The sequence below is a fragment of the Chiloscyllium punctatum genome, chromosome 10 (assembly GCF_047496795.1).
Source record: "Chiloscyllium punctatum isolate Juve2018m chromosome 10, sChiPun1.3, whole genome shotgun sequence".
Taxonomy (NCBI): domain Eukaryota; kingdom Metazoa; phylum Chordata; class Chondrichthyes; order Orectolobiformes; family Hemiscylliidae; genus Chiloscyllium; species Chiloscyllium punctatum.
This window is the reverse complement of record NC_092748.1, coordinates 87451738-87471103: the sequence shown is the minus strand read 5'-3', so window position 1 is coordinate 87471103 and position 19366 is coordinate 87451738. Positions and strand designations below refer to the sequence as shown.

At 38.4% G+C, this 19366-nt stretch overlaps 1 protein-coding gene across 1 annotated transcript in view; it reads left to right on the top strand.

Moving 5' to 3' along the window:
• LOC140482363 (low-density lipoprotein receptor-related protein 1-like) overlaps positions 1-19366 on the top strand; it is a 1932271-nt gene that overhangs the window by 1402422 nt on the left and 510483 nt on the right. The window contains exons 34-35 of the mRNA XM_072579726.1: positions 1971-2096; positions 3896-4027. Of these exons, the coding sequence (XP_072435827.1) occupies positions 1971-2096; positions 3896-4027 (258 nt within the window). The remainder of the gene's footprint in view (positions 1-1970; positions 2097-3895; positions 4028-19366) is intronic.

Below are 19366 nucleotides of genomic sequence, written 5' to 3'. Positions count from 1 at the left end.
GTCAGGCTTGTGGATCTTGGGAAGGAGGTAGAACCGGGCAGTGCGGGGTTCCCGGACTATGAGGTTGGAAGCTGTGGGTGGGAGATCTCCTGAGGTGATGAGGTTCTGTATGGTCTGGGAGATGATGGTTTGGCTATTGGACCAGAGGGCTACTCTCTCATTAGGAAAAGATAGCTCGTTGCAATTTAACCTGGGGATCACCACACCTTAGACAAGGGGAAAGGTGAAGAAGGAGAACCTTTCATGGTCACCTCAGCCTGTGTGAGAATTGAACTCACACTGTTGGTTACACCCTTCCTGATGAAGGGCCTATGCCCGAAACGTCGATTCCCCTGCTCCTCGGATGCTACCTGACCTGCTGTGCTTTTCCAGCACTACATTTTTGACTGTTGGTCTAACCCTATATTGCCAATCAGCTCTTCGGCCATATGAACTAAATAATACACCAAGGGACATGTATATGGGAAACAAAAGTTCATGAACAAGATTATATTGTCGGACATATTATGTTTTGATAAGCATAGGCAGTGAACACAGTTGTGTGAAGGCATTCTAAAAGGGAGCTAAACATGTTCTTGAATGTAGTCAGGACCTCAACCTATGGAAGCAACATGGATTATTAGGGATATATCACTCAGCCTCAATGATCTCCTTTATTTTTTTTGGATTGGAGAGAACTTCCCAGTGCTAGCTAGTTCTAAGAGTTTTAAGGTATTTTGTAAAATATTCTTCTGGTAGAATTCTGAGCAATTGCAAGGGAATTTGATGAGCTGGTAGGGATGAGAGAATTTGGAGGAAAGCTGAGGAGTAGTGTACTTGTTCACTTCCCGAGGCCATGATATCTAATAGTAGTGGGGGAGGTAGAGAGCATTCTTCCTGCCCAGAGGCTATTACATCTTAGCCTGAAGTGACAAATTGAGGGCTGTTTTACAAGAGATTCAGGACCCTGGAGAAATCCAGCGATAATGTAATGGAACTGCATGTCATAAGGTATAATTAGTATCCATATAGTCATACAGCAATTTTAATTTGATTGTGAAAATTTACTCATCCCTTTTTACTCCAGGATCACGTAAGTAAAATATTGTGGATGCTAGAAAATTGAAATAAAGACAAAAAATACTGGAACTATTCATGTTCATTCATGAGAAGAAAAAAAGAGTTCATGACTGAGATTGATGAATCATTCAGGAAGAATCGCATTAGGACCATTTGGACAGAGAGCTACAAAATCCTAAGATAAATATTTTTGTTATGACCCTGAATGTTGCTTTCAATGGTGAATAAGAACTTTAAATGGTATTCCTGTCTCCTCACTCAAACTTAGTCAATGCACCAACCAGGCAATCGTCTAGTGGTATTATTGCTAAAATATTAACCTAAAAATTCAACTAATATCCAAGTGACCCAGGTTCAAATTCTGTCAAAGCAGATGGTGGAAATTGAATTCTATTTACAACATTTGAAAGGCAGGGTTTAGAGAGATATGGGCCAAATCCTGGGAAATTGAACGGGCCAGATTGGAATGTCTGGTTGGTGTAGACGAGTCAGACCAAAGGGTTTGTTTCCGTGCTGTATGACTATAACTTGCTTGTTCAAATACAGCTGACAAAAGGTAGAGCTTTCCTGTCTGTAGAACAATTTATTTTGTGAGGTTAAAAAGACCAACATGCTACAAAAACATCATTACCATTTTGCTATGATAGCACAATGATCATAAATTTTAATGCTAGATAGACTAATGCCATTACTACTGTTTGATGTAATGCTCCATTATTCTAGCAAAATGTGCTTTTCAGAGCTATTTGATGTAGAAAGTTCAGTTCCAATTTCAAAAGAAGTTAGACTATTCATCAATCATAATGGCGTAGATCACTGTACAGTCAAGAGAAGTCTCATTATTCATGTAGAAGGAAGCTAACTGAAGCATTGGTAGGCTCCTGAACATTGATTTTATATGCCTCATTTAGGTACTAATCTGTGTAGTGTGAACAACGGTGGATGCTCCCAGCTCTGCTTGCCAGTCTCAGAAACAAGGAAAACATGCAAGTGCACTGTGGGATATCAGCTACGCAGTGATAAAATGTCATGTGAGGGTAAGTGTTATTGTCAACTGAAGGAAACAACAGCTTTTCTGTGTGAGGAAAGGAATGAACTTCTTTTTATCCTGATTCTAGTTAGAGAAGCTCAACTACCTTTGGTGCTGGTAATCAGGATAGCCGTATAGTATCAGCTTCCTGCTGTTGCTCTTTCAGCTCATTTACCTTCACTGAGGTCTTTCTCCATTTGAAACCAGACAAAAGTGTAATTGGTACCTATTCCCAAAAAATCCAGTAACAAATCCCGTCCACCATGAGGTAAATTGAGGGGTTTACATTCTCATGTGCAGCTGATGTGTGGAGAACAGAATGTTTACCACCTTCGCTTTTGTATCTTCACATAACCCTTGGAAGACACAGTGACAAATGATGTGAGAGGCAGCTTTAAAACAATAAAACACATCACTCATAAAGATTGCTGTGCTTCTTTCTGTATATACATGTGGCTGTATGTCACAGCAAAAATAAAATTGTAACAACCCAGCAGATGGTTAGATGCAGCTATCAGAGGAATACACACACTGTTTACACAGTAATGCCCTCAATTAATTCTAACATGTATTCTTCCCTGATGAAGGAAAAAGATGCATTCAGAACATAGTGTAGATGCAGCTTGCGGAGCATAGCAAGAAGTTGATAATTGCATAAGCTGAGTTGATTCTATAATCCAGGATGAAGTTAATTTCAATAGAGATCTATTTCTAATTTGAAAAGTTTCTATTAAAACAGTTAATTTCCTTTGTAGGGTCATGCAAAAAAAAAATTATATTTAAATTTGAAGCAAATATTTTCCAACGGTAATTGGAATTTAGTTTGTTCCAGATCTATTTTGCATAGTTGTTTTCCCCCTTTTATTTGGTCTGGTAGCTTTGATTGCAAAAGTAAATGTCCAGTGTGAATTTTCTGCTCCATTACTGATGACAATTGAAAATACACTTTAAATTGCTGAATAAAATGTTCTGCAGTTACTATCAAGAATTTCAGATCACACTGCCTTCACTTCAAAGAATGCTATTGAAATTAGTCACTAAAGGCTCAAAAGGATCTAACATTGACAAGAAGAGCACACCTTTCCTAAATTATAATTGTAACCAATAGCAATGTTAATAGAATATTGAAAGGAATACATTTGTTAAAATAAATTAGAAATATTTTTTGATAGACCAGTTTTGATAGTTGTACAATAAAATGACACGATGCAGTAAATTTTTATGCCTGGGGCAACTTTTCAACTTTTCACATGCTTGTAAAGAGGTTGTGCAGACCAGTTGGTTGTCATAGAAGTGGTCTGATTTTCTCTTCCAGTAAAGTGATTATTCATTTACAGTTCTTCATCCAATATAGTGATAGAAGTACTGCTTTAAACTTGTAGTAGTAATTGTGGAAAATAAAGCACATTGCATCATACAAAAATATTGATGTTGGGAAAGTGAAAGAGCATTGCAAATTAATACTATTTTGAACTATTTCTGCTCTGATATAACTTGACATCAGTCAAAGCCTAGTCAGAAATGCCTAGATTTGTATATGCTTGAAAACAATATTGTCAAATTATAAATTGTGAAATCAATAGCTAAACAAATCTTATTTTCCCATTTACTTATTTTCTAAGGGAATAACATAAAGAAACATGATTTATTTATTCATTCCTGAAGATGGGCTTATGCCCGAAACGTCGATTCTCCTGTTCCTTTGATGCTGCCTGACCTGCTGCGCTTTTCCAGCAACACATTTTAAAGCTCTGATCTCCAGCATCTGCAGTCCTCACTCTCCTACATGATTTATTTATTGTCTAGGTTTTGAATCTTTCCTGATGTATTCTCTTCATGAAGAAATCAGAGGAATATCACTTGAACCCAATGATAAATCGGATGCCTTGCTGCCAATTTCCGGTACATCGCTTACTGTAGGAATAGACTTCCATGCAGGTTTGTATCATTTTTTGGTGATTTAGTTCATATTTGAAGGATTAATGAATGCATGTTCATCGGAGCAAGATGTAATTTTATTTGTCACAATAAAATTACAGGCTGAAGTCTCAGCTATCTTTAAGAGGGAACATATTTTTTAATTACCTATTTGCCAGCATGAAACTTTCCCATGAGTCTTTGGCTTGGCTTTTGTTTTATTTTTCCTTATTCATTGAAAGAAGCTTCTATTACAAGTGGATGTAACTCAAAACAAATTGACAAGCTTTGACTCAGATAAACCCTTGTGTGATTGCTATATGTGACCATAATTAATAAATAGGTGTTTGACTGATGTATTGGCTGAAAATTGTAATGAGTATTAATGTATGCTAGATTACTTCTTTTCCTTATCTGAACATGGGTCAAAATCTTTGGCTGACCTTGAAGTAAATTAAAAAAAGGGCATTTACGTCTTAAAGTATGACTTTTCATTTTGAATGCATAACACTCCTGTTAATACTGTTACTTTAATCTGTCAATAAATTAGCTTCCTACTTATCTCAAAATGACCAAGTAAAATGTAACAAACATCAGCCATGAAGGCAACTAGTCTTTATTTGATTCAGCAATGTAATAAACACAGTAAATGAGGCATATCTGGAATTCCTAAATAGGAAGTCAAAAATGTCATGCATACAGATATTTCATGGTAAACAATATGACAAGAATCTAACACAACAATGATCAAAGTTGTGAAGTGTCATGTTTCTGCAACAGCCACCTCAGTCTCAGTTAGGATGAAAGCCATCTATACTGCCTGGCTGGAACCCTGATTCCAAAAGGGATTGAAAATGGGCAGAAGAATGAAACTAAATGAATCAGTCTTTGAGAGAACCTGTGCCAGTGTGATGGCTGAAATATTCATTTCTCTGATGCCGCCACAGAAGTGAGCTTAATAGTTGTGTTTTGGGTGCATAATTCTTCTCCCAGAGTAACATTCTCAATACTTAAAATGAGTAAATGGGCAAAATTCATACTTTGACGGGGAGTTGCTGTTTAAGGGAAGATTGTTGGATAGGCTAGAGGTTATTAAGATGGAGAAATCCCCAGGACCAGATGGGATCTATCCCAGGTTGCTGAGGGAGGCGAGAGAGGAAATAGCTGGGGCCCTGATCTTTGTGGTATCCTTAAATACAGGTGAGGTGCTGGAGGACTGGAAGATTGCTTATGTTGTCCCGCTGTACAAGAAGGGTAGTAGGGATATTTCAGGTAACTACAGACCAGTGAGCCTGATGTCGGTGGTGGGAAAGTTGCTGGAGAGGGTACTGATGGATAGGATCTATTTATACTTAGAAAAGAATGGGCTTATCAGTGAAAGGCAGCGTGGTTTTGTGCAGGAGAGATCATGTCTTACCAACTTAATAGAGTTCTTCGAGGAAGTGACCAAGTTGATAGATGAAGGAAGGGCTGTTGATGTCATATACATGGACTTTAGTAAGGCATTTGATAAGGTTCCCCATGGTAGACTAATGGAGAGAGTGAAGTCACATGGTATGCAAGGTGTTCCAGTTAGGTGGATAAAGAACTGGTTGAGCAACAGGAGACAGAGTAGTAGTTGAAGGGAATTTCTCGAAATGGAGAAAGGTGGTGTTCCACAGGGGGTCAGTGTTGGCTCCACTGCTGTTTATAATATACATAAATGATCTGGAAGAGGGCACTGTTGGTATGATCAAGTTTGCAGATGACATGAAGATTGGTGGAGTAGCAGAAAGCATAAGGGATTATCAAAGAATACAGGAGAATATAGATAGTCTGGAGAGTTGGGCGGAAAAGTGACAGATGGATTTCAACCCACACAAATGTGAGGTGATGCATTTAGGCAAGACTAATTCTAGATCGAATTATACAATGAATGGAAGAGCCTTGGGACAAGTTGATGGGCAGAGAGATCTAGGAGTGCAGATCCATTGTACCTTGAATTTTGCTGCACAGGTGGATAGAGTGGTCAAGAAGGCATATAGTATGCTTGCCTTCATTGGACGGGGTATTGAGTATAATAGCTGGCAAGTCATGTTAAAATTGTATAAAACATTGGTTCGGCCGCATTTAGAATGCTGTGTACAGCTCTGGTCGCCACATTACCAAAAGGATGTGGAGGGTGCAGAGAAGGTTTACGAGGATGTTGCCTGGTCTGGAAGGTGCTAGCTTTGAAGAGACGTTAAGTAGGTTAGGTTTATTTTCATTAGAAAAAAAGAGATTGAGGGGAGACCTGATTGAGATTTATAAAATCATAAAGGGTATAGACAGGGTGGATAGGGACAAGCTTTTTCCCAGGGTGAAGGATTCAATAACGAAAGGTCACGCTTTGAAGCTGAGAGGTGGAAAGTTTAAGGGGCATACACATGGCAAATCCCCTATTCCACCCATTCCCCATGAATCCCAACTTCAGAAATCCACACTGCCTTGAGCCACAGATACCATACTCCTGGGTCCTCTGTGTTTCAGGGCACCCTATCAGCAGCAAGCAAAGTCCTTCTCCAAGGCATTGCCAAGTGCAAAGCCCTTCTAGGATCAGTAGACTTAAAGCACCAGTTGCTGACAAACCTGCTGAGTTTCTCTAGCAATTTCTGTTTTATGCACATTAAGCCATAAGACAAAGGAACAGTTTTGCCCTTCAAGCCTACTTTCCCAAACAAGAGGATCATGATGTTTATCCGACACTCCTCACGTCCATTTTCCTGCCTTTTCTCCATTATCTTGGATTCCCCTTCTAATCAAGAATCTATCTATCTCAGACTTAAATGGACAACCATGATCATATTGAACAGCCAAATGGACTACCCTTGTACCTTTTTTCTACGTTTCTATGAATGCCCCCACAGCTCTTTGTGGCAAGGAGTTCCAAAGACTCTCAACCTTCTATCAGAAGAAATTCTTCCTCATCTCAGCCTTATCAAAGTTACTCAAAAATAAAACACCAAGGTTCATTTATTTTGCCTTCTACTATCAAAGGATATACATGATGTATGTACTGGTGATATATTGGAGCACTCAAAAATGTATTCACTGGAAACATTTCTTCGCGGTATAACATTTTTACACATCAAAGGTTGACATGAAGCTATTCATGAATGAACCAACATTTGATGTCTCTGATCTTATTCCTATCTTATGCAATACTTGGTAATTTCCATCTGTTTTCTGCATGGATTTGCACGTGTAGTCACTCATTCTATACTTGATAGTAACTAATTTTTCAATACACCTTGTGTGAACAAGCAACAAAGACAAAGACTTTGGTATGTTAAATGTTCAAATCATCCTAAGTAATTAAAATTTTGAATCCAAGATTTTAATTGCAGTAATTTTATTGAGCTTTCTTTAACTGTATTGAAGAACAAATATTCAAAAGCACAGTGTTTAAGCATGATGAAGAATTAAAGTCAATTCCAGAAGCCATCTTGAAGTCTGCAACTGGCTTAAATTAACCTTTTGCCACTTACTTAGAAGAGCCTTTGTAGTTTAGATTATCATGACTGTGAATCCTGATTAGGAACACAAAAATTGAACACAGATCCCCTTACTTAATTCTTTTGAAGTTCAGGATTAGTAGCAGGTGGCTTGAGCTCAAAACTTTTCTACCTTTAACATTTAAGTAGCTAAATCCAGTTCAAACGTATTTGTAAGCTTCTCACCTGAAGAAATGGCATCTGTAATCAATGCATTACAAATGCATCTGGTACTGTGCACTGCAGGAGAAGTGAAGATCACTTTTCAAGAACTTCAGGTGAGGTTTAAGTTATTTGGTTAGATTAACTATAGCTGGACTGCTTCAAAGCTCCTGTGAAATTCTTTCTTTGGTGAATAATTAGAACCATGTGTCTTTTACAAATCTTTCTTATTTAATGGAACTAACTGGAGAAAGTTGTATGTGATAAAGTCTTCAAACTCATGTAACAGATCTTTCACTTTGAGAAATGTTTTTTACCCATTGGCTGCTGGAGTACTTTTCCATAGGCCTTGACTGTGACAGAGATATTCTGAGAATGCAGGCTATATAATAATGGATGAAAGTTGTAAAAGAACAGGGCATACTTTTAAGATTCCTCTGGCTAGAAACCAGTGGAATTTCAATCAGTTCTCAAACGGTTACGATTCCAGATGGATTATCCCTAAAATGATCATACCCCTTGGTGAGGAGGGATGAATTGGTTCCCCTTAATTTAATTGACTTTCACTTGGTTGCTTTAAGGTTAATTTAAAAGGATCCCTTCCCTCATGGATGCCTTTTCCCAATCCAAATATACTTATGTTTTAAAGGGAGCCATATGAGCCAGTCTTTCTTTCGTTAGAGAAATGGTGAGTTTATAAGTTTCTAAATGCAGGAAAAGACAATAAAGTGTTCTGCACACACACATTAGAAATGTGACGAAATGTGACATTGTAGCTATTAATTTGGGTGATACCAGTAAAAATGATATTGAAGCAGTTGGTTTGGAGATTTCTAGCTCTGTGAATTAGATGAAAACCTTTTGTCCTGTTCCCTTTTTAATGGTGATTCACAGGCTTGTCTGGCTTCCAGCACTCTGAATGAGAGTTGTTCTTCACTTTGAACACAGAAGTGACTAATGGCTAGTCACAAACTGTTTTACTCACTGCACACTAATCCACACAATCCAAGAGATTGCAGTTGGTTTTCAGCCCTTTTTTTTCTGCGTTCCTGGAAGAGTGTAATGTCAATATGTCTGAGGTTTGGGAAAGAATCCATAAAAGTTGGTTTTATCTTAAGAGAGGTAGTCAGCTCCTCATTTTCTCTGCAGCCACAAGAGATCAAGTCCAGTTTGTTATGAATTATATTTCTCCTTTTGAAGGATGGCAGACTGAAGTTTCTTGATAGCTTCTCAGCTGTTAATTTACATGGTTCCCATCAGCATTTTGCGAGACAGTCATTGGATTTACATCTGCAGTCATCTCCTGGCTGCATGTCCTCTTTAGAATAAAACACATGTCGTAATTGAAGGTTTAATATATCTGTCAATAATCCAGTCCCAACAATGTCAACCATATGGACCCCTTCTCTGTTTCAAACTTGTATGTGGGCTATTGTAATTCCAACTCTAATTGAAGGTTGCCAGGGTGGAGAGGGGTGGGAGGGAATTAAAATGGAGCATTAATTCTATAGTCTTCTTTGACTCTTACTGATGATTCATATTTCAACTGTAAATATGTGGTTAAGGTACCAGTTGGCAAGGCAAGAGGCTCATAGATTAACCCATAATGGCATCAAATGGGATCTGGATTGTATTTTGACCCAGGCCAAGAGGGGAAGCTGTTTTCATGAGGCCTTCATAGATAAGTAAAATGATTTCCACAAGGAATTCTCAATCTCCCCTATACTTCCTTCCTCTTCCATTCCATGAGACCCTCCTCACTCCAGTAAATTACTTACTGAATGGAAAGCCATCCTTTATTGCCAAGTGTGATCTTCCAGCTGCTTGAGATGTTACTTCCCCTATCGACCAACTGCCACTTTGTGCAAGTTTAACAGATGAGACCCCTGTTTTCTGACAAACAAGCAGATTACTTGTACTCAAATCATTTTGGAAGCATTTTCCTATTTCACAGATGGTTAATATTACTGGCTGGAAAATTGCTGTGATGTTTCTCAAGCATACACTATTTGGCATATTTAATAATTTCAAGATTCAACTGTGGAGAAGGTTACAGAACATAATCAAATCCTTTAATTTTACAGTTTCCAGCTATTGTAGAGTAACAACTTTCCTGTAGATTTACACACCCTTGAAAAGAAACCTTTCCGAAAATGACTAAAACAGCATTTTTGAACTGTATTTTACATAGGTGAATGAAAAGACACATTTATAGAATTTTAATGCTGAAAGCAAATGGAGTGTAATTGGCTGATGGATGTAATAAATCAGATACCTATTGATATATCTAGGTCTGAACCATTTTGCATTCTGCACAATCTTACAGCTGCGCTGATATGCCTGGTTTGGGATTAAGAATTGACAGACGCTTGCAGCAAAGTCCAATTACCCCTTTGTGTAGGAAAGAATGAGCCAAGTTCATCTTTTGTCCAACCGATGCAAGTGTAAGGAAAGCTAAATGTGCATTAAGCAGAGACACTTTCATCATTTTTTTGTATTTTCCAAATTTACAGTAGGTCTTTGCTGTTAGTCTTGCAAATACTTTTTGGCATTTTGCATGAAAGAATTTGCCATAAGACTGCATGGGAACTAAAATAGCCAAGGGTACCTGAAGAAAGGACTTTTGTAATATATGGATGTTAAAAGACAATAGCAAGAATGGTTGAATCCTGGAGAAATTCACAATTTAAAATGAGTGATTGAAGTTGACCTAAGATGCACAAATATAGAATTTTATTGTTGAAGTAGTCAAGCATGGAAGATAGTGTGTTCAAGACCTCAGCAGAATTTTCCGAGCAAGGCTTCCAAAACCTGTCACCATTTGTTTTTGCAGGCTCTGGCATACTGAGCTGGCAATGAATTAGGTGATCTGGAGGCCTTGGATCCACAGGGAAACAATTGAATAAATGTGACATCTGCTGAAACAATTTTTACAGCCAACCTTAACCGTAGGGATGCCACTGCTAGTGGAGGTCAAAGTAACCTATGCCGTCAACCTTTCCAGTTCACCTCATTACAAGCTAGCATTGGGATCAATAATAGCATTAGTCAACATGCTGTGTTCATACATGTACTAAACAGATGGCTGACACATTAGTCATCTCTTTCTCTACTAAATAGCAGTAGCATGGCTTGACTTCTCAGTGTTATTATGCTGTTCCAGTCCTGTCCCCAAAATATAGCAGTCATGATGGCAGTTGCATAATAATCTTCCAGGCAGTAGCTTCCTCTCAAGCCCCTAGCTACTAACAAAGTGTTGTGAATAACTTGGTTCTGTCCGTACAAGCTTACCAAATACAACTTCCAGATCGATATTCTGATACTTATAAACTAATGGAAATGAACTGAGGATGCAATGTGATATTATTTTGCTTTGGATTTTTTTTCAAATCTTTCCTGCAGAAAGAGGATATGGATTAGAAAACTGGCTGCATGGCACAAATCTATCTTTGAAATACACTGTATAAAATGTGAGTTATTGTATGATGAGCTATGTGGGAACTACAGCTAATGCTAAAATGGTGCATGTATTTATGTGGGAATAAGTGAGAAGAAGATAAGGTTTTAGCCTGTATTCACTTGATATTTTCCTGTGGAAGGGAATTTAGGGTAGCTTCCACCAAGAGAATCTAATGCTCATACTTTTGAAGTACTTATTTAATTCAAATTAACTTTGATCTCCCATCTTGTCATGCATGAAAATAGTAGTTCATACGATAAGTTAGAGGAGTATGTGCACAGAGCAGCCTATACTTGACCTTTATCTCTCATTTGTGAAAGCAACTATTCGTCATACAGCAAGGTTGTGTAACAAAGGGTCTGCATAGGACGACCCAAGAGATGTGACTATCCAATGATTGCCAAGGTGCAGTGGAATAGTGCTGGAAATTAGTTACGTACTATCGTGGCTAAAAAATCTGTACAGTTACATAAAAATTGGAGTGAAGAATATACTGAAACACGTTAGTGTGCAACAGTTTATATTTTCATATGATATTTTCACTCATAAATTGTTTAAGGTTTTGAATCTCAATCCATTCTGTAAACAAGAACCTGACAGAATTAACCTCAGTTCTCTCACACATAATTTGTTTTACCGTGTTAACTTGATTAAATAAGTTGAACAATGAAATTTAAAGGTAATTGTTAGGTTTACGTTAAGCCATCGTGTTTTGACTTCAAATATAGATAAAATTCTGTTATAATTGCATGTATTCTCGTAAAAGCAATTGGGATCAATAATTTAGCCTTATAGGACCAAGCAGGTGATAGGATTGGATTACATCAATTTAAGCTCACTTGTATGAAAGTGTTTGATCATTAAATTAATTCTCAGAAAACAATATTTTTATACATGCCTGTGCTAAGGGGTTTGGAAAATGATTAGTCTTTTTTCCTTGCTGCTGTATGTCAAAGTAAATTACCAGCTAAATGAAAAACATCTTCTGTTCATAAATTAATCTCTGTCCAAAGGCAGGCATTTCTCATCTGTATACAATCATTGTAGAAAAAGGTTCATTGCATAAACTAAAAATAAGCAATCTGTATTGATGGCAAACAACTATTTTTATATTGTTATAAGTACTATTTTAGTTAACATAAAGGAACTGTCAGAAATAAATAACTATGCATCTATTTAGTTATATATTGTGTAGCACAAGTAAATAAATTACAAAATTTCCATATTTCATGCCAAGTTATTGTCATCTCTCCAGGAATAGATTGGCAAATGATGCATTAATACCATTAAGCCTTTATTCACGACTTGAAATACAATACTAATGGCATAGGGAAATCAAGGAACTTATCTCTGTTGTATAAAAGATTGGAAAAGCAGAATGTAATTTTTCCTACTCCACTTAATTTCATCGAAAGACAAGGAATGATTAGGGATAGTCAACATGGCTTTGTACGTGGGAAATCATGTCTCACAAACTTGATTGAGTATTTTGAAGAAGTAACAAAGAGGATTGATGAGGGCAGAGCAGTAGATGTGATCTATATGGACTTCAGTAAGGCATTCAACAAGGTTCCCCATGGAAGACTGGTTAGTAAGGTTAGATCTCATGGAATACAGGGAGAACTAGCTATTTGAATGAGGAACTGGCTCAAAGGTAGAGGACAGAGGGTGGTGGTGGAGGGTTGATTTTCAGACTGGAGGCCTGTGACCAGTGAAGTGCCACAAGGATCGATGCTGGGTCCACTACTTTTTGTAATTTACATAAATGATTTGGATGCGAACATAAGAGGAACATAAAAGTAAGTTTGCAGATGACACAAAATTGGAGGTGTAGTGGACAGCGAAGAGGGTTACCTCAGATTACAACAAGATCTTGACCAGATGGACCAATGGGCTGAGAAGTGGCAGATGGAGTTTAATTCAGATAAATGCGAGGTGCTGCATTTTGGGAAAGCAATTCTTAGCAGGTCTTATACACTTAATGGTAAGATCCTGGGAAGTGTTGCTGAACAAAGAGACCTTGGAGTGCAGGTTCATAGCTCTTTGAAAGTGGAGTCGCAGGTAGATAGGATAGTGTAGAAGGTGTTTGGTATGCTTTCCTTTATTGGTCAGAGTATTGAGTACAGGAGTAGGGAGGTCATGTTGCGGCTGTGCAGGACATTGGTTAGGCCACTATTGGAATATTGCATGCAATTCTGGTCTCCTTCCTATCGGAAAGATTTGAAACTTGAAAGGGTTCAGAAAAGATTTACAAGGATGTTGCCAGGGTTGGAGGATTTGAGCTATAGGGAGAGGCTGAACAGGCTGGGGCTGTTGTCCCTGGAGCGTCGGAGGCTGAACGGTGACCTTATAGAGGTCGACAAAATTATGAGAGGCATGGAAAGGGTAAATAGGCAAAGTCTTTTCCCTGGGGTGGAGGAGTCTAGAACTAGAGAGCATAGGTTTAGGATGAGTGGGGAAAGATATAAAAGAGACTTAAGGGGCAATGTTTTCACACAGTGAGTGGTATGGGTATGAAGTGAGCTGCCAAAGGAAGTGGTGGATGCTGGTACAATTGCAACATTTAAGAGGCATTTGGATGGATATATGAATAGGAAGTGTTTGGAGGGATATGGGCCAGGTGCTGGCATGTGGGACTAGATTGGGTTGGAATATCTGGTCGGCATGGACGGATTGGACCGAAGGGTCTGTTTCCATCCTGTACAGCTCTATGACTCTATGACTTTATGACTTACAAAACTGGGTTCTGTGGCCCAGTGACATCTTATATTCTGCTTTGTTTCTACCTAGACACAAATGAAATCTAACTGTTCCCTTTCTTTTCTTTAATTTGTCTGCTTTCAGAAACAGTGTCATTATAACTGTGTATAACTTATAGATTCCTGTTGTGCTGATCAACTTTGGCTTGTCCAATGTGGTACACATATAGAATAAGAGAATTTAGAGATAGATAGTATGCATTATGCAATGAGCCAAGGGGACCATAATTCTATTCTATAGAAGTGAAATACAAAACATTGCAGAATAAAAGTGCAATAACACTAAAGAAATGCCTTGAGAGTTATCAAAATGTCAAAGTATGTTCTCCTTGATTAAGATAAGAGACAATGCTCAATCAGTGAGAGCTGAATAAAACAGAAAAAAAATTGTTTAAATATACTTTTGAAAAATACTCAGAGCACAAAAGGGAACTTTCATCAGTTGATGTATCCATTCCATGATACCACTAAGTAAGTTGTGATAATTTATTGAGAAATTGGCATTGGCCAAATTAGATTAGAGAAATTAATGGGTGGTTCATAGACAAGTGTGATGGAAGTTACATTCTGCTTTGTGGACATGGAACCAGTCCTGAGGAAAGTGGGGCCTCTACCATTGGAAAAGATATATACTGACTGTGCTGGGACTGATGATCTAGTGAACCACATCATTCAGGAAGTAGGTAAGGTTGTAAACTATAAAGTAGAAGGAAGGAATCAGGTTTTGGAGAGTATGACAAATCAAAGAGTAGAAGAAAGGAAACAAAGAAAGGTATTAATACAGAAAATGATAAACAGATCATGGCAGGAAAGCATGGACAGTATTAATGTAAAACTAAATTAACAGATAGGGCTAAACATCACAAAAATAAGACAAGAATTAAACTAAAGGTTCTGTGTCTGAATCATAGCACATTTCAAATGAAACAGATGAACTGATATTACAAATAGAAATAAATCCATACAATCTGATAGCCAATACAGAGATATTGCTTCATGATGGCATTGATTGAGGATTAGGACAAGTATTGAAGGGTACATGATTTTTCAGCAGGAAAGAAAGTTCGCAAAAGGTGCAACGATGGCTAAGTTAATTAATATTAGAACTAGCACAATGGAGGGGGAGGTTGGCAGGGTGGTGACCTAAATTCAGGAAACAAGGATGTACAAGGGATTTCTTTTTTCTGGATGTGTCCACTGGGTCTTTGTCAATAGTGGCAACTCTAGAGAGCATTATATCAAAGTTTGATAATGTTTCAACAAACTTGAGAGTGATGGCACAGCCAACTGCTCCACAGTATTTGCATGGTCTTCAGACTCTGATTTGGAAATCAAGGTTCTTGGGAGCACTTGTGATAGTTTTGCCATGGTCTGGATATTTCCTTTGTAAGAAATTAGGATACTATAATCTGTGCATAGACCTTTCAGATTACCAGCTCTGTAACTTTGGTGGAGATTTTTAGTCTTGGGAGATAGATAAGAACATTTTACTGAGGCCATAAACAGAGGCACCCACTCTCCTTGGATTCTCTTTGTCAAATTGAGCAGTTGTCTGAGAAAGAAAGCCTGTTTCCTCAATTCTATGAAATAGGTTATAAAGATAATCAACTCAAACAAACATGACAAAGCCCCTGGTGCTGACAGCATTGCAGTAGAGGTTTGGAAGTGGAATAGGAATGGTTTTGTTAAAAAATTTACAGTCATCTTCAAAAAATATCTGGAGTGAAAGAAAGTCCTGAAGTAGTCAGCATCTGAAAAGGAAAAGAATCCAAAAATGTATTTATCGATTGCTGATCAATAAGTCCTTTCCAACCTTAAGGGAAACTTCTTACAGGGATTCGACTCAAAAGTCTAAAAGTCCAGCATAAAGAAGGTGTTCTTCTGCAATCCCAGTGTAGTTTTAAGGTTAATCATGTGACAGAGGGCAAATACAATTTTTTTCACAACAAGCCTGATAAAAGAGAACAACATCATGATCTCTATCTGTTGTTCGTAGACCTAACTAAAGCCTTTGACAATATAAGATTACTTGCTTTATGGTGCGTAATTTCTAGACTAGAATATCTGAACAAATTTGACAATACTCTGCATTTACTGAATGTAGCATGAGTTGTTGTGAAATGTCCAATGATTGTCACAAGCAATTTTATTAGACTCATGGGTCCCCAACCTTTCAATCTTGTCTTTGTTACTATGCTTAAGGAAACCTCCAGAAGAAGTGGTGAAGGCTGGTACAATTGCAACATTTAAAAGGCATCTGGATAGGTATATAAGTAGGAAGTGTTTGGAGGGATATGGGCCAGGTGCTGGCAGGTGGGACTAGATTGGGTGGGATATCTGGTTGGCATGGACAAGTTGGACCGAAGGGTCTGTTCCATGCTGCACATCTCTATGACTGTAAATTCCAAAGCTAAATTAGTAGATAGTGGCAGTGTTTCTTTATCTTTAATATTCCCAGCACTATCCTTAATTATGATGGAAAATTGATATTTTGGATCTTTGAGAACACAAGAATTACCTACTGAGTGATAATAGTGTTAACCCTCACCAGAATTGTAGCATCCCTACAGTGTGGAAACAGGCCTTTTGGCCGAACAAGTTCACATCAACCCTCTGAAGAGTATCCCACCCAAATCCATTTCCCTGCCCTATTAATCTGCATTTACCCCTGACTAATGCACCTAACCTACACATCCCTGAACACTATGGGCAATTTCACACAGCCAATTCACTTACACATCTTTGGATGATGGGAGGAAACTGGAGCATCAGGAGGAAACTCACGCAGACATGGGGAGAATGTTCAAACTCCACACAGACAGTCGCCTGAGGTTAGAATCAAACCTGAGTCCCTGGCGCTGTGAGACAGCAGTGCTAACCACTGGGCCACTGTGCCACCTCAATAAACAGTATAAAATCCAATAATGTAATGATGTTCTTAGGACTACATGAGAATTTTCAAAATTTTATACTGAGTAGTTTTAGAGTCATAGAATAAATATGATGTAGGTGGTGGGTCATTTGGCCATCAAGTATTTATGGCTCCGTAGACCAATGCACTTAATTCCATTTCATTGCTGTATACCCATAGCTCTGCATGTTTATTTCCCCCAAGTATCTATTCGATTTTCTTTCAAAATTGTGAATTGGCTGCAATTACACCACAAGTTCAGCACCAGTTGTAACTCCTCAGTTACTGAAGCAGTCCATATTCAAATGCAACAAGACCTGGACAATATTGCAGACTTGGGACTGACAAGCACAGTAGCTCACTGGCTAGCAATGCTGTCCCGCAGAGCAAGGGTCCCGGGTTTGATTCCAGCCTCAGGTGACTCTTTGTGTGGAGTTTGCATATTCTCGCTGTGTCTGCATGGGTTTTCTCTGGGTGCTCCAGTTTACTCCCACTGTCTAAAGATGTGCAGGTTAGGTGAATTGGCTGTGCGAAATTGCCCACAGCATTTAGGGTTCTGTAGGTTAGGTACATTAGTCAGGGCTAAATATAGAGCAATAGGATATGAGTCTGGATGGGTTACTCTTTGGAGGGTTGGTGTGGATTTGTTGGGGCAAATGGCCTGTTTCCACACAGTAGGATTTCTATTCTAAGTGGCAAGTAACATTCATGCAACACAATTGCCAGAAAATGACCGTATCTATTGTGAGACAATCTAACCACCATTTCTTGACATTTAATGGTGTTACCATCTCTGAATTCCCCACTATCTACGTCCTGAAGTTTGCCAGCAACTCAACTGGACTCACTGCAGTAGTGGCAACAGCAGGTAACTTATTTGTTGATGACCCAAAGCCTGTCCACTATTTATGAGGCAAAGGTCAGGAAGGAATACTCCCTACTTTGTCTATGTGAATGCAGCTCCAACATTGACACTGTCCAGAACAAAGCAGTCTACTTGATTGACACGACAACCACAAGCAGGCAAGAATTCTACCACTGAACCACCAACGTAACACAGTTTAACTCCCCTTTCCACTCCGCCAAGGACATGTAAGACCTGGGCGTCCTCCACCACCAAATCTTAACCACCCATCCCCTGGAGGAAGAATACCTCATATTCTGCCTTGGACCCTCCAACCACATGTGATCAATGTGGATTTCACCAGTTTCCTCATTTCCCCTCCCCACACCTTATTCCACTCCCATTTATCTCTCAGCCCCCTTGTGTCACAAGCCTCATTCCTGATGAAGGGCTTATGTTCGAAACATTGATTTTCCTGCTCCTCAGATACTGCCTGATCAACTGTGCTTTTCCAGCGCCACACTCTTCAACCACAACCACAAGCATCGACTTCCTCCACTACTGACAGCAGCCTTGTGTACCTTCTGTAAGATGTACTGCAGAAATTTGTCAAAGATTAGATAGCACCTTCCAAACCTAAAACCACTTCCATCTAGAAAGGCAAGAGCAACAGATATATGGAAACACCACCAATTGCAAGTTCCTCTCCAAACCACTCATCATCCTGACTTGGAAATATATTGGTGTTCCTTCACTATCACTGAGTCAAAATCCTGGAATTCCCTCCCTCAGACTGCAAGAAGCTGGCTCACCATCATGTTCTCATGGGCAACTAAGGATGGACAATAAATGCTGACCAGCCATTGTCATCCTTGTACCATGAGTGAATAAAATAAAGGCCACAGTTGACAAATAATAAAGGCAAGAAATCACTTGAGAGTGGTGTATAGAATATCTGCAACAGTAGTCTGCAGTTGACTGACATTGATCTCTACCCCCAGGCTGAAGTAAAAGTAGATGGGAAGGTAATCCGCTTTCCAGCTGTAGCCTTTGCACCAGTAAAGGCACCTCCACCTCTCTGCTCAATCCTAGTGGGTGTGGAAGAGGAGGGTGTATTTAATTCCATGCGGCGTTTTCCAACTAGCCTGACATGCTGGGTCTTATTCCAGCATTTTCCATCCACATCTTATTAAAGAAGCAATTATGTACCTTGGGAGTAAGACACTTCATAATATGTCAGACAGGAATTATGGTTAGTTTAAAGTAATTACATTATTATTAACATAAATACATCTTCAAATGAATGCAACAAAATTAAAATCATAAGCATTACTGCACTAACATTATTTTGTGCAACACAAGTTGGATACAATGTAGTTCTAATATTTGTGCAGCAAACTGTTCTACATCTGGAAAATATAGAAGTTTGCAGGATTTATTCTGAGTGTATTATTGGCAAATACATAATAATTAAACATTGTGAAACACATAGAAAGACTATTTTGTTAAAATTCCAGTGCTTTATATTTTAGCTGCATTTAGAATAAAATATCATGTCTATCTGAACAATATGATATAACGTCTATCTTCATTAGGTAAGTCCTTTACACTTTGAATTGTTTATTGTGATTATTTTCAAATTTTGGCATTAACCAGCCTAGCTCTTCATAAGAAGACAGTCAAATTGAAGAATATCAGAACTACTGTCTTCT